Source organism: Podarcis erhardii (genome assembly GCF_964252035.2).
Source record: "Podarcis erhardii genome assembly, chromosome: 6".
Classification (NCBI taxonomy): Eukaryota; Metazoa; Chordata; class Lepidosauria; order Squamata; family Lacertidae; genus Podarcis; species Podarcis erhardii.
In genome coordinates, this window is record NC_138510.1 from 51,388,064 (window position 1) to 51,412,040 (window position 23,977).

The 23,977-nt window shown below is 43.6% G+C and overlaps 1 protein-coding gene across 4 annotated transcripts in view; it reads left to right on the top strand.

Annotated features, from left to right (window-relative positions):
* Nucleotides 1–22,631, top strand: part of IPO13 (importin 13) — a 43,446-nt gene extending 20,815 nt beyond the window's left edge. Inside the window, exons 3-20 of one of the 4 annotated variants that reach the window (XM_081865486.1) lie at nt 2,558–2,698; nt 3,434–3,575; nt 5,921–6,087; nt 6,325–6,445; nt 8,219–8,366; nt 9,053–9,234; nt 10,214–10,240; nt 10,805–10,939; nt 11,317–11,464; nt 12,003–12,079; nt 12,453–12,590; nt 12,974–13,070; nt 14,536–14,588; nt 19,954–20,020; nt 20,299–20,357; nt 20,722–20,811; nt 21,181–21,362; nt 21,989–22,631. In XM_081865486.1, coding sequence (XP_081721612.1) covers nt 2,558–2,698; nt 3,434–3,575; nt 5,921–6,087; nt 6,325–6,445; nt 8,219–8,366; nt 9,053–9,234; nt 10,214–10,240; nt 10,805–10,939; nt 11,317–11,464; nt 12,003–12,079; nt 12,453–12,590; nt 12,974–13,070; nt 14,536–14,588; nt 19,954–20,020; nt 20,299–20,357; nt 20,722–20,811; nt 21,181–21,362; nt 21,989–22,088 — 2,074 coding nt within the window. In that variant the 3' untranslated portion in view covers nt 22,089–22,631. Of the gene's footprint in view, nt 1–2,557; nt 2,699–3,433; nt 3,576–5,920; nt 6,088–6,324; nt 6,446–8,218; nt 8,367–9,052; nt 9,235–10,213; nt 10,241–10,804; nt 10,940–11,316; nt 11,465–11,998; nt 12,080–12,452; nt 12,591–12,973; nt 13,071–14,535; nt 14,589–19,953; nt 20,021–20,298; nt 20,358–20,721; nt 20,812–21,180; nt 21,363–21,988 lie in introns of all 4 variants that reach the window. The other 3 variants (XM_081865487.1, XM_081865488.1, XM_081865489.1) reach the window with 3 other exon arrangements.
* Nucleotides 22,632–23,977: the final 1,346 nt, after the last annotated feature.

Sequence of the window (23,977 nt, forward strand, 5' to 3'; positions counted from 1 at the left end):
GGCATTTCGTACCACTGAGGTTACTTGGGCATCCAGAAGTAAGTCTAGATCTCACAGCACCTCCAGACTGTGTATCCAATCTACTAAGGCAGGCAAACCACCTACCAATAGAACTTGTCATGATTGAGCTTCAGGACATTGGTCCTCATGCAGCCAATTACTGGTTCCAGGCATAAATTCAGCACTTTTAAAGGCCACAGCACCAGCTGAATTAGAAGGAAAAATGATAGAAGTGGGTGTCAAGTGCGCCCTAAATTCTCAAATCTCACTCAGTAGTTTCATGTAGATCAGAGATAGAGAACGCATGACCTTCCTGATGTTGGTGGACTCCCAACTCCCATCAGTCCCAGCCAGTGTGTGTAATAGCCAGGGATGATGGGAGCTGTACTTCAACATCTGGAGAACCACTGGTTCCCCATTCCCAAATAGATGTTGGTATAACATGGGAAGGGCAGACTAGGGTTGTGTGGAACAACATGGCATGACTGTCATGGGTCACAGCAACAGTCCAGCACCATGACCTTCTAGAACTGATGATTCAGGTTGGTTTGGGATCGCCAAAGTGTGGTTCCCCTGTTCTCCCCCAGTGCAGCCAATCTAGAAGGATAGCAATGTCAATAGTATTGAAAGTCATGAGGTGTATAGTTGAATTAGCAGGGTCTCATTCCCTTGGCATAGGTCACCCATAAGGAAGACTAAGACAGTTTCAGTTCCAAAACCAAGCTGGAAACTAATTTGAAATGGCCTCAGAAAATTAATGTTGCTCTGGGGAGCCCCAGCCCTTTTCAGCACCCTATTTTCTAGGTTATAGCATGTGCCCTAAACAGTTACTCTTCTAGCATGCAGAATAATAATAATAATAATAATAATATAATAATAATAATATCATCATCATCACCAGAATCATGCTAGAACGTAACAAAGTAGACTGAGTTGTGAAGCCTACCTCTCACAACATTGTTACCAAGGCCTCTTTTACTTGTTCAACCTTCATGAGATATGTTCTGTCATCTGCCTACAAATCTGTATCTGTTATCCTATGTAGAAAATAACAGAGGATTCTTAAGATGGCTAGGACATGATGTTTGTTAGCGAATTTTACACTTTACATTATCTTTTGGTATAAAAAGGGATTGTTGATGGCTACCTCACTGCATCCCATGAAGTGTTACAATCATGGTTTCATCTTGCACAGACAGGACACAACTTAGTGTGAGCTGGTTCCTTTGGCATTCATCTGGGGAAAAGAATGCATCTAACTGGGTTATGTGTTCATCTGCGCTCAGCAGATATTACTACACTTAGGCTTTATTGGGACCAGGACATGTTATATTTTGTTGTCTTGGCCTTACTGTAAAATACTTTCTCTTCCATGGTGTATACAAACCTGCTTCCTATTTCAGGTATTTCATGTAGGCTCATGTCATGAGTTACAGTGGTACCTTAGGTTAAGAACTTAATTCGTTCTGGAGGTCCATTCTTAACCTGAAACTGTTCTTAACCTGAGGTACCACTTTAGCTAATGGGGCCTCCTGCTGCTGCTGCTGCGCTGCCGCCACACGATTTCTGTTCTCATCCTGAAGCAAAGTTCTTAACCCGAGGTACTATTTCTGGGTTAGCGGAGTCTGTAACCTGAAGCGTCTGTAACCTGAAGCATCTGTAATCCGAGGTACCACTGTATTAGTCTTTAAAGTGCTACAGGACTCTTCATCATGAAAGTTCTAGGTATGTTCTCTCAGCAGTGTTTGTTAGCTTACAAGACCTGTAGATCAGGAATTTTGAAAGGTTTGTTGTGGAAGAGAAGGCCATTTAATGTAAGTTATCAATATTCTGTGCCAGGAAGAATCATTTAAGAGGTATAGCAAATCTCATATCTGAAAAATTTCGCTTCCAAGAGGCAAAATGGGGATTGATGTGTTGGTTAATGTGACAGTAGTTTGCATGCGACAAGCCTAGAGATAACAAAATACACTCTTTACAGTTGGCTTGGGTTTCCTGACTGATGTTGGCACTTTCAGAGTTGTGGAGGAGGGGTCTGTGTAAGATGCCCTTGGAGTTTGGGGCTTTTATATTTAGATAAAAGACAAGAAGAGGATGATAGAGCTTCAAAAAAACCATGAGTTATGTGGTGGAGAATTATTTTCTTCCTCCCAACACTCAGGGTCACTCACTATTGATTGGCAAATTGAGGATAGACAAAAAGAAAATAGTTCTTCACACAGTGCACAACTAACTTGTGGAATTCACTGGTGCAAGAGATAAGCCACTTTATGAAAGGTCAGTAGCAATAGTATTTACAGAAACTCCAGGTTCACAGATTATATAACTCTGAGTACAGTTGCTGCGGAGCAAATTGCAGGACAGGACTGTTACCTTCATCCCTTGCTTACGAGCTTCCTGGAGCATCTGGTTGGGCAGCATGGGGAGCATGGAAGGCTGGACAAAACTGATATCTGGCTTGATTCAGCAGGAGTCATCTTACATTTGTGATTGACGGTTCATTATTTTAGGAGGCTTAATAGGCATAAAGCCTCCCATCTCCTCTCTCCCTTGGCAGGTATGTGAATACTCTTCTGAAGCTCATCCCACCTGTTCTGGGACTCCAGGAACAACTACGCCAAGCAGTTCAGAGCAGGGATATGGAGACATCTCATGGGATCTGCCGCATTGCTGTTGCCCTGGGGGAGAATCATTCCCGGTGAGGAGAATGGTGATGGAATCTGATAGCAATGATCAGTAGAAAATGGAGCTATTTTGGGGAGTGTTCCCTCTGCCCTACTAGCTTTCTTTGTAGCTAAGCAGCCTATAAGTCTCCCAAATCTCATTCTAAAGCAGCTCAAAGATCCAAAGGGTCATATGGATGCTAATGTATCTGTGCATGATAGCAGATATACTATACCAAGTGTGGCCAGACTTGGCCTTCCAGCTGTTTTGGGACTACAGTTCCCATCATCCCTGACCACTGGTCCTGTTAGCTAGGGATGGTGGGAGTTTTAGTCCCCAAACAGCTGGAGGGCCAAGTTTGGCCTTGCCTGGACTATACGGAACCCTTTTCCATCTAGAAGCTATTGAAGATCCTAAACCTACTGTATCTAGTCCACTTGCTGGGGTATTTGTTCCATGAGTTGGCCGAATCCCTTTCAGTTTGCTTCCTAGCTCTTTTCCTGTAGAGCACGCATCCCCAAACTCTGTCCTCCAGCTGCTTTGGGACTACAATTCCCATCTTCCCTGACCACTGGTCCTGTTAGCTAGGGATAATGGGAGTTGTAGTCCTAAAACAGCTGGAAGGCTGAGTTTGGGGATGCCTGCTGTAGAGGGTATAGCGCACTGATATACTGTACTGTATTATCCCAAATGTGGGGTGACTGCTGTTTCTATGCACCTGCAATGGCAGAGCCAATTCCTGATGCAGTGTGCCTACTATCTCCCACAGAGCTCTCTTGGACCAAGTGGACCACTGGCAGAGCTTCCTAGCACTGGTTAACATGATCATGTTCTGCACTGGGATCCCAGGACACTATCCTGTCAATGAGACCACGAGTTCACTTACACTCACTTTCTGGTATACACTTCAGGTAAGTGTTAGTCACCTTCATGAAGTGGACTTCTTCAGTGCCATCTTTATAGGTTTGTTCTCTGGCTTGTACTTTGGTTGGTGCCAGGCATGTTCTTGTACTATTGGTTCTGCATGCCTCTACATTAAAAAGTTGGCAAGGCTAATAGCTAGCACATTAAAGTTGTTTATGACGATTACACTAATTGTTCTGCATATGCAAGCACTTGTCATGTAGATTGTATAGATATTGGCTCTGGATTGAGTATAATGGAATGTTCTGGAATTGTCCACTAGAATAATAATAATAATAATTTATTATTTGTACCCCGCCCATCTGGCTGGGTTTCCCCAGCCACTCTGGGTGGCTTCCATAGAAACCAAAAATACACTAAAATATCACAGATTAAAAACTTCCCTGAACAGAAGCTCTGAGGCCAAACTTGATGTATGCTCTGTGCTTAATAGAGTGGAAATTCTTGCATTCTTGCATACATATATTGAAGGCCAGAGTCAGTGACAAGGATGTATAGTAATTCTGCTTACTGCATAAACATGGTGTATAAACATGGTTGTGTTCCAGTACAGTGGTGCCTCGCAATATGAAATTAATCCGTTCCGCGAGTCTCTTCGTCTTGCAGCTTTTTCGTCTTGTGAAGCACGGCTATTAGCGGCTTAGCGGCTATTAACGGCTTAGCGGCTTTAAGAAAAAGGGAAAAAACTCGCAAGAACTCGCAAGACGTTTCGTCTTGCGAAGCAAGCCCATAGGAAAATTCGTCTTGCGGAATGACTCAAAAGACGGAAAACTCTTTCGTCTAGCGAGTTTTTCGTCTTGCGAGGCATTCGTCTTGCGGGGCACCACTGTAATATGTTCTGTGGCAACAGAGAAGATGCTCAGATATACCCGTGAGCCTTAAATTCCCTTTAGGTGCTGCATGTATTTATTTGCAGCTCAGACTCCACCATCTTTGAGAACTGTGTAAACTAAACACCTCATTACATGAATCAAATTATTCGCTATGAGGTAGATTTATCATCTTCCTCTCTTTCTGCTAGAGAACAACTTGACTGTGAGTACCCTGTTTTGACAGGAAGAGAGCTCCATTTAGTTTGCTGTCTAGTGGTGGCAATGTGTTTCTTTACTAGAGTAACCCATAGTGCATCAGTGGCCTTATTGGAAGAGCCTTACAGATAATAGCTCTTATCAGCTATGGAAGAAGACCAAGTTTGTTCTCTGTCTTGACAGGCAAAGTGCTGCTATTCCCAGTTGCAAGCACAATTAATGCAGATGCAGATTTGTCTGTTGTGGTGTATGCTTGCTGCTATGCTGAGACACAGTCCTTGAAGCAGTGCAGCCTGGTCTGACTTGCCCTCCCCACCCCCACACTTCCTTGGAGCCCAGAAGCTTCATTAGCATGGCAAATTAGCCTGACATACTCCTGCACTGCCCAAGAGCAAGGCTAGCTGTTGAGCTGCTGCTTCTCTGGGTGCCAGCTTGAAATGAGATGAGGTCATGCATTGTCTCAGTGTGTGACTGGCGCAGTACTTGAGTCCACAGGCACATCGTTCCTAATGAAGGGAACAAAACTGAAGCAGCATCTTTTATAGGCTGCTGAAGAACAGAGAGACAACAGAAGACTTTTTCTGCATGGTCTAACCCACACCAGTACACACCTTTGCAGTTTCCAGTGGGTTCCCAAAACCTTTGGTAATTTTGTGCCAGGCAACCCAGGATCATCCTTTTCTATTTCCTTCATAAGCTCTGCCTAGTGTGAGAATCTTGAATCAGAGGTTTAGTGAAGCTCCAGGATTGTATTCAGTGACCCAGAATCCCTTCTTACTTTTCTTTTCTATACATCTGTTTTTGCATCAGCATGGTTTATGCCAGCCTTGAGCAGCATAGGAATACCCAGCTTTCTTCTTGGAGCAGACATTGCTTTACTGTAGGGGGTGGATTTATTCCTTACCTGGCTAAAACTGTCTCTAAAGGAAAGAACAAGGTGTTGGTCACTAAAAGTAGAAGAAAGCAGACGTGGTCAGCTGCTTTACCAGCCTGTGATGGCTTCTGTGCTTGTCTAGTTGGTGTCAATCTGTTGAGAGAGTGACCTGACAAAGTATTATGTAGAACTGCTCCTAGAAGCTAGGAAGGATCTTAGATGCATTAAGGAGAATATTTGAGTGGAGTAACTTGACTCTAAAATGTCATTTATGGGTTTCCCATATAGAGATTCAACAGCAATGAGAGGTGATCCCCCCACATCACATCAAAATGCTTGGGGGACTGATTGTGTTAACATCAACATGATTGCTGGAGTTCAGGGCTGATTTTTCCAATCTCCACTTGATGAATGATCTTTTTCTTTGCAGGATGACATCCTCTCTTTTGATCCAGAAAAGCAGGCCATGTATCAGCAAGTGTATCGGCCTGTCTATTTCCAGCTGGTGGATGTGCTCCTGCACAAGGCACAGTTTCCCTCTGATGAAGAGTACAGCTGTTGGTCCTCTGATGAAAAGGAGCAATTTCGGATATACCGGTATGACCTTTTGCCTAATCATATCCCTTAGCATTCAGTTGGTGTGCAGTGCTTATAATCTGCAGAAGAGGAAGTTGATCATGCTTCATTAATGGGAGTAAACATTGAACTTGCCCTGATTTGGCTATGGGCTATAACTGTTTCAGCAATTTCTATCTAGCTGCTATTTGGTAATGTGGGAGTGTTTTGTAACTCTTTTTTTTCTATTGCTCATTTGCTCATTTCTCATTTCCTCAGAGTGGACATCTCTGACACCTTGATGTATGTGTATGAAATGCTTGGAGCAGAGCTGCTGAGCAGCTTATATGACAAACTAGGTCGCCTCTTGACCAACACAGAGCAGCCATCCTCATGGCAGGTGAGTGGAGAGCTCCACCCTCAAATGGAACACCAAGCTAGAGGAATGCAGCAAGCACAGAGGCTGAATATGCTGCAGATTTTTAAGAAAGGATGGTACTAGTCCTGGTTAGACCTGGGGAGAGAGCATTGTGGAAGAGAGGTGCTAAGGTAAAGTGAAGGTGCAGAGTGTCTTGGTTAGAAGAACCATCTGTTAAATCTCAGAGCAGCATGTGTGGAAGGGCAATCCAAAGTCACAAAGCTCCAAAAAGTTGTTAAAAGTGTTGAATGGGTCTGAAATGTGTAAACCTCTTCCTTGTAGTGTACGGCTGAGTTGGTGGTTTATAAAATTGGGACTGAAGGATTGCTTCGATGTCCCAACTTCCAGCTTGCTGATTTCTCTCCTAGTGTAAGACACTGCTGGTGGTTTTTGCAATCATTCTGGCACACCTCCCATCACTGTGTGGCAGCAACCAAATTATGCAAGATACCTGACAGCAGGATTGCGGACTCAACAAATGCATGCTCAATTACATCTATTTTTCCTTATCATAGGGTTTGTGTTACCACATGTTTTTATCACTAGTCTGTAAGTTAGGTTTCTGTACTGGGAAAACTGAGGAGTGTAGTTGTCCCACTACCTCCAGTGTTACAAAGAAAATATGCAATTACAGTTTGCTGAAAGATGCTGAAAGATTCTTTGATATGTCTCCTGTGCCATGATGGGTGGTAATGCCAGGCTAGAGGTCTCTGTGTGGCAGCTAATCAGAATGTATCTGTTCACCTTGGCATGTTGACAGTGTGTTACTGGCACAGCAAACAGTGATGGGCGTCAAGGACCAGTGACCGCAGGGGCTCCTCGTTCATCAATGTGACAGCCAAGCAAAAACCCAGCCTAGCCATGATTTACAGTCCACGCACCTGGACAACTTAAGACAGTAGCAAACATACCAGCACTCCAGCATACTAAGTATGCAGCCTCAGCAGTCCATATCTTGCTAGAATAGCCCTTGGTGAGAGGGAGCATGGATGCAGGTGTATCCTGCCTCCTTTTGCGGGTGCAGGAAGGGGAGAGACTACACAATGAGCTCATCCACACTTGCACTTGCACCGCCCCTTTCTCCCCAGGAAACCCACTTTTTACTGCTGAATCAGAGCAAACACCAATCGATTTTTCTGGTGTTTGTTCTCATGGAAAGTGGTGAGACAAATAGGACAAGTGGAAAACCTCTTGGACCCATGCTTTCAAGGTATGGGACAAGTGGAAGTGTGGGTGAGCCCTGTGTGTTATATAGCCCAGTGGTTTCAGGATGTCTAGTTGGGGTTGCACTGAAGGATAGCAGGTGCTTTATGTTGCTGGGGAAAGGGGTTCCTTGACCTGAAGAATTTGACTCACTAGATACGATGCCCCTGCAAAAAGCTTACTGGTGAAAGAATTATTATTGTGCTACTAAGTGTAAAGGATCAACAACTCATCATAACTTTTTATGGAAGTTAGCCCTGCATATTTTTTGTAAAAATGAAATCTAGGTTGGGGACTTTTTCAACATACTGTGTCTCTGCCTTCATTGCCTTCAAGTTTGATTAAATAAATTTAAAATATTTATATATCACTGTTCATTTCGGTAGTGGTGTTTGAACCACCCTTTGTAAAATTCAGCACCAACATGCAGTCCATGTTGCAAATCAGATGAAGGGAGGTATATACATTTAATAAATAAAAAAAATTAAAATATCTATGTGGGGCATTAGAGTTCGGCCTGGGCTCAAGAATGAAATCTTTTTTCTCTGGCAGCACACAGAAGCTTTGCTTTATGGGTTCCAGTCCATCGCAGAAACAATAGATGTAAACTACTCGGATGTAGTACCTGGCCTCATTGGGCTCATTCCTCACATCAGCATCAGCAATGTGCAGCTTGCAGATACGGTTATGTTCACTATTGGTAAGAAGACTGGGTATGGGGAGGGAATGAGTGCTAAAAGGGAAGGTTAACCCAAAGAACCTCAGGCTGTTGAGGTCTTACAACACTATGGAACCAGCAGTCCATAGGCTGGATGTGGCCTGTAGGGCCTCTTCATCCAGTCCACAGTACCCTCTCCTTGCCCAAGCCTATGCTACAATTAGGCTGCAAAAAGCCTTGAATTTTCTCTGCTATGTGTATATGTGTGCCAGCTTTAAGTGTGGTCAAAACAGAATGGGGCAATTTATTTTTTTACTCCCCCTCCCCAGCATGTAGCTCCCTGAAGGTTGGCAGTGAGGAAATGTGGCCCTTGGAATGAAAAGATTCCTAATGCCTGAAATTGGTGTGCATTACAGTAGTCCATGTGGGGCTTCCTTGAGATGGTTTGGAAGCTATATCTGGTGGAGAATGTTACAGCCAGTTTTTTGAATGGAGCACCTTGACGTGCACATAGTGCACCTGTGCTGAGGGAACTGCACTAGCTGTTTTTATGATCCTGTTTATTGCTGTATTTTTGTACATTGCTTAGACCTTTAATGAAGTGGTTTAGTAATGCTTCTAAATAACTAAATACTGATGGGTGCTTCTTTGCTTTTTGTGGGCTGTACTGATAGCATTTGGCACATTAAACAGAGCAGCTCCTGACTCTGCATTTTCTATCTTTCTAGGAGCACTTTCAGAGTGGCTGGCTGACCACCCTGTCATGATCAACAATGTCTTACCCCTGGTGCTACAGGCTCTGGGCAATCCTGAGTTGTCCATCTCTAGTGTCTCAACCCTTAAGAAAATCTGCCGTGAATGCAAGTATGACTTGCCTCCCTATGCTGCCAACATAGTTGCTGTCTCTCAGGTAACTGAAATAATGGTCTAAGGATACATGGTTTTATGAGACAATGGAAGTTTAAGTGACTGACTAGTTTTGAGCTGTATGTAAAGGAGAGATCATTCAACAGGGCTTAAAGCAGTAGGCACATTCTGAGGAGGATATCTGCATGTGTATGTGAGATTTAGTGGGGTAAATATTTATTGCACATTGTCAGAATGGGAATTCTGACTGCATGTATCAGTTAAAATAACTTGAATCTTATCAGTTTGAAGGTATGTGTGCTTCTGTTTTGGCAGCTGGCAGGGTGGGTTGACTTTGAGCTACTTCTGCAGTGGAAATTTGGTCAAGATTCAGCTCAGCCTTCTGCTTAACTAAATGCTGTCTTTGGTTTCCCCTTCACATTTCCTGCTAGAAGAGGAAAAATTATGCTTGCAGGGTGTGTGGAGGAAACAGAACTGTTGACCCTTGTTGCTGACATTATGGAGCTTGGGAGACAAGCTATATGAAACCGCTGCCTATAATGAATCACTGATGACTACTTATCCATTATGAAGCATCCTTGAGAAGGGTTGGCTTTCACTGTAGGAGGGAGAGGGTGCTTATTGATTATTTATTCAGATATTTATAAGCTGCATTTTAAGATCAAGCCCTCACCGGTATGTAAAAAGATTGATGCAAGATAACAATAGGTACATCAGACAGGTGTACAACTACTATGAGAAAGCTGCTCTAAATCATACAAGTCTTTAACGCTCTTCAGGAAAAGCAGTAGAGAGCTTTTCAAGGCCCTCTTAAAAGCATGTATGGAAGGGGCCAAGCTTAAGTTAATCAGAAGGGAGTTAGCCTTCTCTTGCTTATCCACTTTTCCTTGAAATTTCATAGCGCCCATGCTCCAGATCAGTGTTTGTTTCCCAGAGTTGTCAGTTGATATTGTGGTTGGAGCATTGTTAAATGTTTCTGCTGTGGGGCGAGTACTCACTTTCTCACATCTTTCCTTCTATAGGATGTGCTAATGAAGCAGATTCACAAGGTAAGATACTTATACTCCTCCCTGGTGCAGAGGGTCAAAGAGTGTACGGAATATATGATTACTTATCAAGTTATTATTTCCGAAGTATTGAGCATTCCAGTCAATGAGAGGAGGATTAGAGAAATTGGTGAAATTGCATGTCTCCCAAACAGAGTTTTGATCAGGAGTGGGGAATCTGTGACCCTCCAGAAGTTGCTGGCCATTGGCTTTGCAGGCAAGAACTGTTGGGAGTTGGAATCCAAAAGCATCTGTAGAGTCACACATTTTTCTTTCCTAGTTTAGATAGACATCCATTATGTTTCCAGGCATTCCAAAGCTGCATGAAAGAGTCTTATTTGTGTTTATCTGTGACTCAGGGCTCTGACAATGGCTATTTTGGTGCTAAGTTCTGGCACTAAACACAGGTTTCTGTGTTGAGACTTCCAGAAGGCATAGCTAAGACTTAAGCATTAGAGTTGACGAAGAATAGAGGGAGAATAAACTCCAACTGAGATGTAGTGTAGCATGACTTTTTGAGGATAATAGGAGAAACTAAGAATGTTGTCCATCTTGTTCTGCCCCCAGACAAGTCAGTGCATGTGGCTGATGCAAGCTCTGGGCTTCTTGCTCTCTGCCCTCCAAGTGGAGGAGATTTTGAAGAATCTGCACTCACTGATTACTCCTTACATCCAGCAGCTGGAGAAGCTGGCTGATGAAACGGTGAGCTACTTCACTTGCTTGGTGGTGGCTGTTTGCCAACCTTCTTTTAAGAAAGAATAGAGTCTGTTGTGTGTAAAACTCTACTCTTCTTCTTGCAAGTTGTGCCTTGTTTTAACCATACCTCCCTGGTCTTGCAAGCCTCTCATTTATTATCTCTGTCCTCTGGTTTTTAAATTCCTTCCCCCTGCCCTGTTTTCCATTATGCTTCTGGAGTCAAGAACGGAGTGGGTGAGAATTGGCTGGGGGGGGGGGAATCAATCACTAGACTATGCTTCACAGTTGTGCTGTCCATTCTTGCTGCCAATCTGGGACATCTGATGTGAGTGGCCCATATCCTGGGTCTACTGTAACTGCTATAGTGATGCCTTGCCTTGCAGCCAAACCCCTCCAACAAGCTGGCCATCATCCACATCCTGGGCTTGCTCTCCAACCTCTTCACCACATTGGATATCAGTCATCATGATGATGATCATGAGAGTTCAGAGGTCAAGAAGCTGCCGGTGCCTCAGGGCCCCAATCCGGTGGGTGTTACATGTGTCTGAGTATTTCTTTTTATACATTAGGGCATACAACTCCATGTTTATTTGGCTGTGCCTCTTCCCTGCCATGTAACTGTGGGCAGCTTCTTCTAACTTTTGAAGGGCAGTAGCATAGAATGGTTGAAGGGTTGTGAAAATAGGTGGTGTACAACATAGCACTGTGTGTGTTACTTTAACTATTGGAATGAGCCCGTGTAGATTAGCCACTTCATCACCGCAGATTGTGAGCTTTTTGACGTGACTACTGAGTGATCAGAAGAGAGCTCAGAATGTCCCTTCAATTGTGTATATTTTCTTTGTGTTCGCTTTTAAAAAGAAGTGAGAGCAGCTGCACATCTGGTATTGTGAGACTTTTGAAAACTACTCTGGCATAATATGAGTTGTGGAGCAATCTCTAGAGAGGCCTCTAATACCATCTTTTCATCCCTGGATCTGAATGGTTGTGAGCTGTCTCCTCCTCCTCCTCAAACTGTCGTAGACCAGGCCAGTTTCATAATTATCTTCTATCTTCTTCCTCTAGGTAGTGATGGTGCTGCAGCAAGTCTTCCAGCTTATCCAGAAAGTGCTCAGCAAGTGGCTGAATGATGCCCAGGTTGTGGAGGTAATGCATCTTCTAGGTTAAAAAACAAGCAACACTTTGCCCACATAGCTATAGTTAGATAGGAGATTCCCAGGTTGGCACTGGTGGTTGTTGGCAGAACTTGAAGAATGTATGTTTGTGATGTTGGATAAGTCTCTCTTTTCAGTTGATTCCCACATTCTGTTCAATTTGGTATTCTACTTTTAGGCTTAGGAGTTTGGCCGACCACGCCAAACTTACCTCACAGAACCTAATTGGAGGTGGGTGGAGAAAACTATATATGGCACCTCAGGCTTCTTTGAGGAAAGGAGAAGTACAGAATCAATAGATATTTAGCTAAGGAACAAGTTATTTAACCAGTCCTCCCTTGATGCAGCCCTTCCTCTTCCCACAGTCTGTGTGCTCCATTTTTGAAAAGTCTGTGAAGACCCTCCTGGATGACTTTGCACCCATGGTGCCTCAACTGTGTGAGATGCTGGGCCAGATGTATAGCACCATTCCTCAGGCATCTGCCATTGATCTCACTCGACAGGTAAGTCTAAGTACTAGAATTCCTGGAAGCTACTAAGTTTACAATGGAGGCTGATTACTCAACAGATTAATTCCTACCCACTTAGTATCTTTAGCTTGTCTCCTTTGTTTTGTTCAAGCACAGATATTGCTCAAAATGTGTTTTCCCCCATACACACGAATTGTGTATTCACATATCTGAGAAGCTACTGTAGTGTTCCTATGCCAGCTGGTCTCTGTCTCCTTTGCTGTGTTAGCAGCAAGGGTCTTGTTGATGTTTTTAGGCAAAGAACAGGCAGCTAGACTTACATGGGGGATAGCTAGGGGCTACAAATATGGGATGGAATGGAATGGGTCAAACCAGACTGCTCTGGCTTCAGTCTCCTTTGTATTTTATATCCCCAGCTGGTTCACATCTTTGCCCATGAGCCTGCCCATTTCCCACCTATCAAGGCGCTCTTTCTGCTCGTCACATCAGTTACGCTAACACTGTTTCAGCAAGGTACGTGTGCTTGGGCACCTTCAGTCTTGTGAGGCTGCCACGTTGAAAACTGCTGTTCCTGGTTTCAGCTGTTCAGACTCGACTATAAGGTGTGTGCAGGTGGGGGGAGGGAACACCTTCCTCAGGTCATGGCTGTGCTCGTTCAGTTCCAAAAGCTTTTAGCTGGTACAGATGAAGATGAAAAGCTCTTGCTGAGGTGGACTCTCTGGCATGCTTCTCCTCAGGTATCAGTGCCTGAGTGGACAGTAGTGCTGCCATTTCCCCCTCTTCTCCTGTCCTTCATGACTGGAAATGTGCCCTCCCCGTGTCAGATTCCTGGGTTAGGGCCCCAAGAGGAAGATGAAGTGAGCAATCAGCTCTGAGTAGAAAGCAAGAATCACTCAGGAGTGTGTTGTAATGTCTTTCAGTTAACCCCATCATGGCTCTTTTTTTTTCTCCTGTGGCCTAAATAAAACATTTGTCATGTGGACTCTGTATCCTATCTCCCTGGTTCTCCAGCTCAAAGGATTCCTTTTACAGCTTTGTGAAATTCCCAGCAAGTGTTTGGACTTGCCTTTGCATGGAACTGCCATATTGACTCCATGTTGACCCCAGCTGAGATGAAAAGCTTGGAATACATGTACAGATCCAGTCAGCATGGTTGGTGGGGTATCTGCTTCCTTCTCCAGGTTCTTGTTTGAACTCAGAATTGATGGGGAGCAACTAGTACTTGGAGTGATGCCCTGTTACTGCCTGACTGGGTCAGGCATAGCCAACATGGAGGAAGAGAATTCTCAGATCCAGGAAAGCTTATGTGATAATAAATTTGCTAAATTTATAATGCCACAAGGTTTCTGTTTTGTGGAATGGAAGTATGCTTACCAGCAACCACACTGGCCTTTCCCTGCAGAAAATGCCAGAAAGTTGGGTTCTTCCCAACTAGGCAGGCATGTGGACATGGGTGTTAGGAAAATACTGTGTTGGGACTGTCCATCCAGCACTCTAGTGGATTTCCAATACTTTGTGCCTACTCCATGTCAATACTGGATTTGTTGTTTGACTCTGGAGTTGTCTTTCAGGACCAAGTAAATCATGATAACATGTATCCAGTTCAAATGTGCTCGTTCTCCACATGAAGCTGGTGTCCAGTTAGCTCCTGCTTCTCTCTTCCCTTGCTAGGGTGCAATGAGCTCTCCCCTTCCTATCCTTGGTGCTTGGCAGGGGACTCTGGGCACAGGCCTATTCCTTTGCACTTTCTTTCTGTTCTTGGGTTTCCAAGCTCCATGATTTTTGTATGTTTTGTTTCTTTAACTTGCTTCAAGCTGCTCATGTGCCTGCCCTCCTCAACCCACGCCCTTGCACCCTCCCCTTCCTTCCCTTACTCCTGTTTTCACTTGTAAATTCTTTCTGTATCACATAACTATATGATGTTGAGTTGCTGTTTGTATGATTTTTCTCTTCAGTTACATCTTTATTATATTTTTAGGGCCCAGGGATCATCCTGATATTGTTGATTCATTTATGCAACTCCTGGCACAGGTGTGTTTTAGTTTCTTATTCATTCACTTTCTGTTCTCTCTCTTTCTCTTTTTTAATTCAATTTAAACCTATTTTTAGCTTTCTGTTGACAACGTTTTTTCCTTTTAGTTGAATATCGAGTTTCTCCATCTGTTTCCGTGGAAGTTGAAAACAAAACATTCTCCTTTTTCATAGGTGTGAGTTTGCCCTTTCCATTCCCCAAGGGGCAACACCTAGTGATGCAACAAGGCTTGTAGGTTGGGTTTGTTTTCAGGTCATGTGGTGTGGCCTTGCCCAGGAGGGGGCTGCTGAAAAATTGGTAAATGTAGTTCAAGAGTTCTGGCAGCAGCATTCCAGTCCTGGTATAGATCTGCGTGCTTTTCTGAAGTGACTCTGACTTCTTTACAAATGCTGGCAAGTCCATGGTTTCTGTTTATTAGGTAGGAGTGATGTATTCAGTAACTTGGTGGATCTGGGAGGGGCAGCTGATCTAATGGGCAAGGATAGCAGATGAGCCTTGTCTCCCGTGTTTGACCCCAAAACCCTTCTGCACTCCAGCATTTCTGCCAAGGCTTCCTGTGTCTGGTGTTTTGTTTTTCCCCCAGATTGTGCATCTTCCATAGAGCTCTGTCTCTAATGCTGTAATGACATCATGCACAGGGCAGGGCAAAGCAGTGGTGGTGGAATACAAACAGAGGCTGGTGGGTATCATTCCCTGGAGTAAGTGAAGGATGAAGCACCCCCAGCAAGTGGATTAGAATGAGCAATCCCTAGACTGAAAATAAGCTGCAGCACTAAGAACTGATGGAGCAGAATGGGGTGGGATCTTATATATTGATCTCCTGACTGTAATAATGCTCTCTCGTTGGCTCTGGTTTATTGTTGCCTAATGGGGTTTCTGTATACTGTGATGGGGGAAGTATCTGAGTGCTTAGCTCCCCCTTGTGGCAGTTAATACAGATGCAAATATGGGAGGCAATGTTGCTAATAGGTAAAGGTAAAGGGACCCCTGACCATCAGCTAATACTCACACTTCTCTTCAGTAACACAGTAACAAACCTCCAGAAAATTCTGAAATTTGACAACAGCAAATCGCAAAATTAAAATGCCACCCTTTAGAGTTCTTATTCTTGTTTTGTCATCATGTTAAGGGGATGTCAGCTATCAATGTACAGTTAAATATCAAATACTGAAATCAGTTATAATTATATAGGTGGAGCCCTATGGTGGATCCATGTTCTCAGGAAAGGGTTGGAACAATCTCATCCTAGGAGGGGGGTAGGGAGTAGCTTTAGCCAGATGAAGGAAAAGGAGTTGGAATGGTAGATGTGAAGAGAGGGGCTAGGAGAAGCCCCTGGGGCATCCAGACACAGTTGAAAGCCCCACAGAAGCTCATGCAGTTCGACATGGAACAACTTGGGACCCCAGATCTTCTGACTGACTGCATCCAGATGAGACCTAATCACCAGCCAATATTCATCCTGAAGAATTAAAAAATGCAGCACTGTGTCTGGGACGGTGGGTGTCATAGTTTGGCTCATGCTGGAAATTAAAGCAGTAGTGTTTCAGTGGACTCAAAACAACGCTATAAATACTTTTTTATATTGTATGTCTTCTTCTCTTGCATATATACACACACATATATACACACACATACACACACACTTTCCTCCCTTGGTTGAATAAATATTGTTTGTTTGCCTCCATAAAATTTGAGAGAAGCTCAAATTAGAAGTTGCCTGGGTTTGGGCTGATTTAGCTACTAGTGCCCAGTATGTTTTGTTCACCACTTCTTTTGGAGATGTGAAAGCTGGTGGTCTGGAGATACTGCACCCTGCATCTTGGGGTCACTGGCATTCTTATTGTCTCTTATTCTACTTCATCTGTGAGCCTAAGTCCCATTGCACTTTTGCTATCTCTCAGCATTCACATTAAAACTTAACACACACCCCAAAAGAGGAGAGAGAGGCAGCTGATATACTGGTTATTCCCCATATTGTCATTAGCACTTTCATTCTTTCTTTGAGTAAAAAAATAAAATTCTACCTCCTGGTCCGCCAGTCCCACAAAACAGCTTACAATAAGATACAATAAAATTCTGAAGCAATATTCGAAACACTTGTAACTAAAAGATTAATTACAGTAGTCCAGCATTTGAAACTCTCCATCTTCCAACTGCCTTGCTAAAAATATGTTTGGGCCATGCACCAAAATGCATCTTAGCAGACTCTCTAGAGTGACACTTCCAAGGGCAGGCTGCCATCACCCAAAGAGTCATGCTCTTTGTGGCTACCAGCCTACATACACCTGTAGTACTTGGAGCAAGAACTCAACTAAAACAAAAGAGGCAGAGTGGATTTATATGGGAGAATATGACCCTTGAGGTAACATGGTTCCAAACTATGCATGGTTCTGGATTCTGTATGAAGCAAAGAGGACTGGGTTGCATTTGAAAGTGCAACTTCTGCAGTCTGCCATTTTCCTATAATTTGCTGACGGTGTCCCGTTGGCAGAATGTCACCATACCCTTCTCTCTTGGAGTAAGCCTAAATTGGCAATGCCCTAGAAGACTTAGGTTAACATTTGCTGTGTTTAACTTGCCCAACTGGTGGCCCGTGTCCAGGCTCGTTCTGTCCCAACAACCAAGTTAAAAGACACTGGATATAGGAGTATTTGAGAAGTCTGAAATCCTAGGGGAATGTTCTCCCCTCACGCTTAGTGTGGAGACAAATCAGTAGGAAAATTCTTCACAGCATCAGCATCAGGCATGCACTTTCTTTGAAGCCATCTAGTGAGACTAGAATACAGGCCTAGCAGAAGGGTCAGTTTGCTAAAATGAGAAGACCATTGAGTATGTAACAACACTGCTTGTCCATTCAAGTGGACTGGTACATTGTGAAACATAAATGTTGTGTCTGTGGGCAGAATTATGCAAGAATATATACCATTTTCCTTTCTTTGTTCAAAAATCAAATCATCTTGATTTGCAAGTATTGCCCCACTAATGCCTATATTATCCCTAAATCAAAAGACCAGCAGCCTGGGCTTAAATATACATTTGAGCTTTCCTGAAATTGTGTGTGTGTACTGCCATGTAGAAGAAAAAAAGAAGTGAAGAGGAAAGGGAGATGCAAAAGAATGATCTTTTGTTGGAACAATTTTAATTGCTTAAAATGTCAGAACACTAGAGTCATTCCTCTAGCATAGGTGTTTACATGAAAATTTTAAATACAGTGGTGCCTCGCAAGACGAAATTAATTCGTTCCGCGAGTTTTTTCGTCTTGCGATTTTTACGTCTTGCGAAGCACAGGCTTTGGAAAAGCTTCAAAAATCACCAAAGTCTTCAAAAACCTCAAAAAAGGCTACCACACCGCGTGCTATGAGTTGCTCCTCGAAGTGAATGCATGGTTTTAAGAAAAAGGAAACAAACTTGCAAGACAAAGGAAACAAACTTGCAAGATGTTTTCGTCTTGCGAAGCAAGCCCATAGGGAAATCCGTCTTGCGAAGCAACTCAAAAAACGAAAAACTCTTTCGTTTTGCAAGTTTTTCGTCTTACGAGGCATTCGTCTTGCGAGGTACCACAGTATGTTCTTAGAGGTCCTAGTTTTAGCGCACCCCCATAAGGTTGCTTTGATACAAAGGTAGATGTTGAGAGACAAAGGGTTAGTGTCAAGTCATGAGCTTATTGTGAGCTAGCACTGAGTTTCCTTTAACTGGCTGTCATTATGTGGTATATTGGCTAAATTGTTTATGGAGACCTGTATAGGTATTAATATAATTTATTCTGCATGGTTTAATTTGCTTCACTTTGGATATGAGCAAATGTTTCAGTAATGGAATACAAAGATGTGTGGGCTCAGACATTTGATTTAATTGGCCTTTTTATCTATTTCTATACTGATGGCTCACAATGCACTGTGTACTAAGCAAATCTGTTTCCACTTAGTTGGCTGTAACACACTGTGGGAGGAATTCAACATAGCACTATGGCAATCATTCTGTCAAAGCAAGCGCTTCATCTTGCCATATGGAATGATGCCCCTCTCTTCCTCCTGCAGGCTGTTTTGGGGGGCCTCCTGGCCCTTCTCCAGCCAATTTGGGTGCAGGGAGAGGAAAGAGGGGAAGTCCCATTGCACTAGTTCTGCTAGTGGGGCTCATTAGTTGAAACTGGCCGTCAATATGTAAAAATGTACTTGGAGGAATGCAAACAAACGAAACATTCTTTACTAGGGTGATGGAATAAAAATCATTTTTAAAACTTTAGAGTATTAGCAATATTCCGTAGCAGTTTTAACAGTAGCATTTGCAATACAAGAGCCATTGAAAACTCTGCAGATTAGCACCAGGCAGATATTTACCATTGCATGACAGAAAGGGACATAACGTTGGATCGTAGGAAGATGCCTTACACCAGGTCAAACCATTGGTCCATCTAGCTCAGTATTGTCTACACTGACTGGTAGTGGCTCTGCCAGGTTTCAGGCAGGGGACATCCCTAGCCCTACCTGCAGATGTCGGAAATTGTACCTGAGAGCTTCAGTGTGCAAGGCAGATGCTCTGCCACTGAATTACAGCCCTTCCCTTAACTCTCTTTGCTCCTTCCACCTGGGTGATGAACAAGTGAACAATCAAGGTGTGTAGAGTGGAAACTGAGAATGCAAAGCTTTGGAAGCTAGTCATTGCAGCGATTGGTATCCAGTTGCAGGTACAACAAGCAATACTTCTGCAGCCCCGGAAGATCGTGCTTCATTGACAAAGCACATACTTCACATAGCTATATGGGAGTATAAGTTGTTTAGGGCCCTGTTTGTTAATAGGTCTCACCTTGTTTTGCGAATGCCATGGTGGAGCAGATGTTTAGGTCATTCAGGAATGGAAGTCACAGTGGGGACTGCTGTCCAAGGTGCTGAAATGGATAGGCTCGCAAAATTCTTGCCTGTGCTTGCTGTCTATGGTGCTGAAATAAGCTGCCAGGCAGCAATATTTATATTAAGTCACAAGTAAAACCAGCCTTTTTGTAGTTTAACAGGAATACTGAAACTAGATGAGCCCCCTTTCCTGACGGTGTAAGAAAGGAATTCCCACATATCTGGATTTCTTCATTTGTAGCAAAGTAGGAATCCTAGTAGGTTGTTTCTAGGTAATGTTTCAATTACATGTGTCTTCAGAGGCTCTTAATTACCTGGAGTCCTTGATGCCCTTGACTTCAGAAGTGTCCTACTTTTGTTCTTTCCCTTCCTGCTATATCTGACTTACTGTGCACCATGGCTGATGGCCAGGTAAGTGCACATGGGGGTCTTGGCCAGGGAGCTATTCTGTGGCACTTTTTTGCCCTGGCTTGCCAGAGCTGTGTTTATTGTCTGTGTATGTGTGTGTACCTTGCAGGCACTCAAACGGAAACCTGACCTGTTCCTGTGTAGCAGCCTGGATGTCAAAGCAGTATTCCATTGTGGTGAGTAGGCAGGCCCCGTAAGACTAAGCTATCAAAAAATTGAGCTCCCTTGATGCAGCTGGGAAAGCTGATTTAGCCAAATGAGGCAGTGTTTCTTAAAGGTTCAGATATATGACAACAGCCTGCATGTTTGATGTAGAAACACCCCTCCAATCAGACCAGCTGAAGCTCCATGTAAAGTCCTATAGCTTGGAGAAGGGAAGGCTCCTTTCCTTCCCGCTCCTGTGGAAAGCTTTGAATTGTGTTAGCTAAGTCCTGAAGTGTTGCTTTCCCTCTAGGTGTGATCTCCTTGAAGTTCCCTGAAGCACCAACTGTCAAAGCTGCCTGTGGCTTTTTTGTGAGTGTTTTGCTTTTGCTAAATCTGCCATTGGCCAATGGTACAGGCAGAGTTGTGTTTGGGCCAAGTGGCTTGGAAGCACTTGTGCTGGGACAGGATGGAGAAGCACCCAGAACTGGTGAGAGGGAGCCTCCTCCAAATTCCAGAAAGGAGCTTTTCCTTTCATAAGTTGCCATTTAGGCCTTTTTATTTTCTTTTGCAGTTGGGATTTTTTGTATGGAGGCATTTTCTCCTAACTGTATATGCCTCCACTCTGTTTGGACATGTATACAGGAATGTGCTTGTCTCCTACATGGAACTGGAGACAGATATCTGAGTTCTAGCAATACAGTTTGCATCAACTCCTTCTCACTGTTTCTTACAGACTGAGTTATTGCCACGTTGTGGGGAGATTCCACCGGTGGGACAAGTGGTACATGAGAATGGCAAAATGCTGCTGCAGGCTGTGCTTGAGGTAAGGAGTGGGGCTTTTCAAGCTAAGTCAGGGACAATTAGAAGGAATAACTGGAAGGAGCCATGCTCACAGATAAGCTGCACTTATTCCAGTATGTTTTATTAATTCAGCTCCCTTCTAACCAGAATATCCCTGAATGATTTGCAGCCTGATCTAGTATTTCGTGTCTTACTTGGAAGCGTGTTCCACTAGGTTCAGTGGTGCTTACTCCCAAGCAAGTGTGCCACCTTGGCCACTTCCTTTTTAAAAACACTTCCTTGATGCAATCTGCTGGAGCCTTCTTAGGTTTGTAATGTAATGCTCCCTCCTGCAGTGCAGTCTCCTGGGAGGATTATTGTCTGGTGTTAACTGGATTTGCTCCATCTGCAGGGTGTAGGTGGCCAAGCCGCACGCAACTTGATGGATCACTTTGCTGAGATCCTCTTTGCTCTCAACAAGCACTGCTTCAGTTACTTGAGTGTCTGGATCAAGGAAGTGCTGCAGCAGGATGGTTTTCCATCAGCCCGTGTCAGCCCTGAACAGAAGGAAATCTTCAGCCAGCAAATTCTCAGGTGAACTTTCTCTTGAAGACTTTTCTGGAAGACTGAGTTGGGGAAGATGTGTGAGCGGGTTTCTTGGCTCTTCAGTTTTCTATCTGTGCCCCCAAATTGTCATGAGTGATCATGATAGATACTGAGCATTTCCCCAGGTTCAACAGTTCTCCCCAGAATCTTCTACAATAAAGAGCTTGCTTATTTTTTTTATTTTTTAGTTAATTAATTAAGATGTTCAGAAAGGTTCAAGGTATTTATATAAAGTAGAGGTAAATAGAAAAGTGTAGCACGGAAACTATTGGCCTGTTCTGGCAGGCTCTTCTTGTATTCTTATGGCTGGAAGAGCAGGATTCACTAGATTAATCCAGACACCAATGAACTGAGATGCACTGGTGAACGATAATTTGCAGAACAGGAACATGAGTTATTTGAAAGAGGATGTCTTAATGGAGGGCAGCAATGATTATAGTAGCTGTGCAGAGCACGTCTGCAGTGCCCAGCTCTCAGTGCTGGGGATTCCATGGGTTTGGCACTGGGTGGTGCCCTTGTGTATGGAAACATCCGACTCAGCTCTAGCTGTATTTTTAAGTGACTCATTCACCATTCTTCTATATCAGCCTTTCATCGTTCTTTTTCTGTGTTAGCAGAGAGCGTGTGAACAAACGGCGTGTGAAGGAGATGGTAAAGGAGTTCACACTGCTGTGCCGAGGACTACATGGTACCGAATACACAGCAGACTACTGAGGGGCCATGTAGCAAAACAGGAGCATGAACAGATCTGCTGGCTACCTGCCACTGCCTAACGCTGCTATTGAACCAGCTCATAGGACGATAACTGCAACTAACCTGCTGAGGCTGCTCCTCTCAAGAATGAGCTGTTTGTCCATCCCTCCTGCATGTTCAGAGGCAGCAGGCTACAAGGACTTGGAGCACAGGCTGGAGCTGAGGAGATTTCCTCCCCCTGCTAGACTGGTGCCATGATTGCCCCTTGTTTTCCCGGCACACTCCTGTAGACATATCTGTGGTATTGTCTGTTCCTAAAGAGTCTGCCTTTGCCCTGCATGAGGCAGCTTGTGTCTGACTGAAGTGGAAGGCCCTGCAGCCTTGAATTATATTAAGGCTATTTCTAAGCTGTGGTGTTTGGTGAATTGGGGGAAGAGACGTAACTTCTGGACAATATTGGGCAGGGGAGGGTAAAAAGCTGTAGCAGCTGCAGTTGCACTTATAGCTGCCCTAGCCTAACGGGTAATAAAGAAGAGTATGATGTCGTTTTGGACAGAGAAGAAATCCAAATTCTGCAACAAAGTATTGGAAAGAATCAAAGTTAGCTTCTCAGAAGGAAGCATACCTGCCAGCCTTTGCATTTCTTGGTGTGCTGGCAAAGTTGCATAACCAGTTCAAATTTTCTTTTTGCAGGCAACAATCTATAGGAGCATCCCGTGGAAGGCATATTATCATACTAGCCTGTAATATGAATGATAGTTTCTAGGTTCATTTAAAAGGGTTGCAGCCACCTTTATGCGCTCTGATGAAAAATGTCCCTGGTTGCTTCTGCAGCTGAAGATCAAGATGTAACAATGGATCTGAGGGTGTGCTACTGTTTATGGTGGAAGGATGGAAGAGGAGCAAATCATTTTCATATGGGGGACTGTTGGTATTGCAGGTTTGGAGACTAACCAGGTTGAGCAAATGTGCAATTCAGAATGACTCCAGGGCCAGTTTCAGTCTTACCTCCCCATACAACACGAGTAGGTTCCTAACCTGAGACTTGCTGTAATGTTTCCTAACCCTCGGTAGTGAAGCTCAGTTTACATAAGAGCAGGTTGGGATGGCTTGAACCTTAGTCAATCCTTTCTATTTAACAAGAGCTTACCAAAGTAACCATTGAACCATTGAAATAACAATAGCAGATACCAGTGTGGTAAAGTACTGGAGCAGAAGTTCTCAAACACTTGCAGGCTCCATTGAGGTGGTTTGTGGAGTGGTCACAAGTATCTGTACTTGGCCCTGCACTTTATATTTTCTGATGATAGAGATGGACTTCACAGAACGTTGCTCACAAAAAACAGGCATATCCATCGCATTAGAAATAAAAGACTGCAGTTATTTAGAGTATGAGTTATAAAACAAAAAAGTAGCTGGCTGAGACCTGCACCATCTACAGCATTTTCCAAGTGGTCCATGAAAAAATGGTTTGGGAACTGCTGTACTAGAGGTTTATGTAGACATCAGCTGGAGCTTCTGCATTTCCAAGGCAAAACATGTTCTTGGGGAAGAATATGCTTATGGGACAACAGAAGCTGAAACAAAACCAGGCATCTTAAGTAAATGCAAAAAGTAGCATACTGACAATGCACTGTTCTAGGTCAAGTCTTGAAAAGTGAATTGGGTATACCGTATTTTTTTCCAAGTAAAGTTTGTTCCACTTCAGGCAGAGGAAGTACTTTGAATCTGGAAACGATAAGCATTTTGTGTAATCCTGGCTTGTTAAGTAACTGCTTTCACTGGTTAAAAAAGTCAAATTATATCAGAAATCTTCACATCAAATGTGGACTTAATGTTTAGCTAATGAGTGCAACCAAGTAGTTTATGTGTTTTGATCAGAAATTGGAGTAGTGATCTGTAATTAAGCC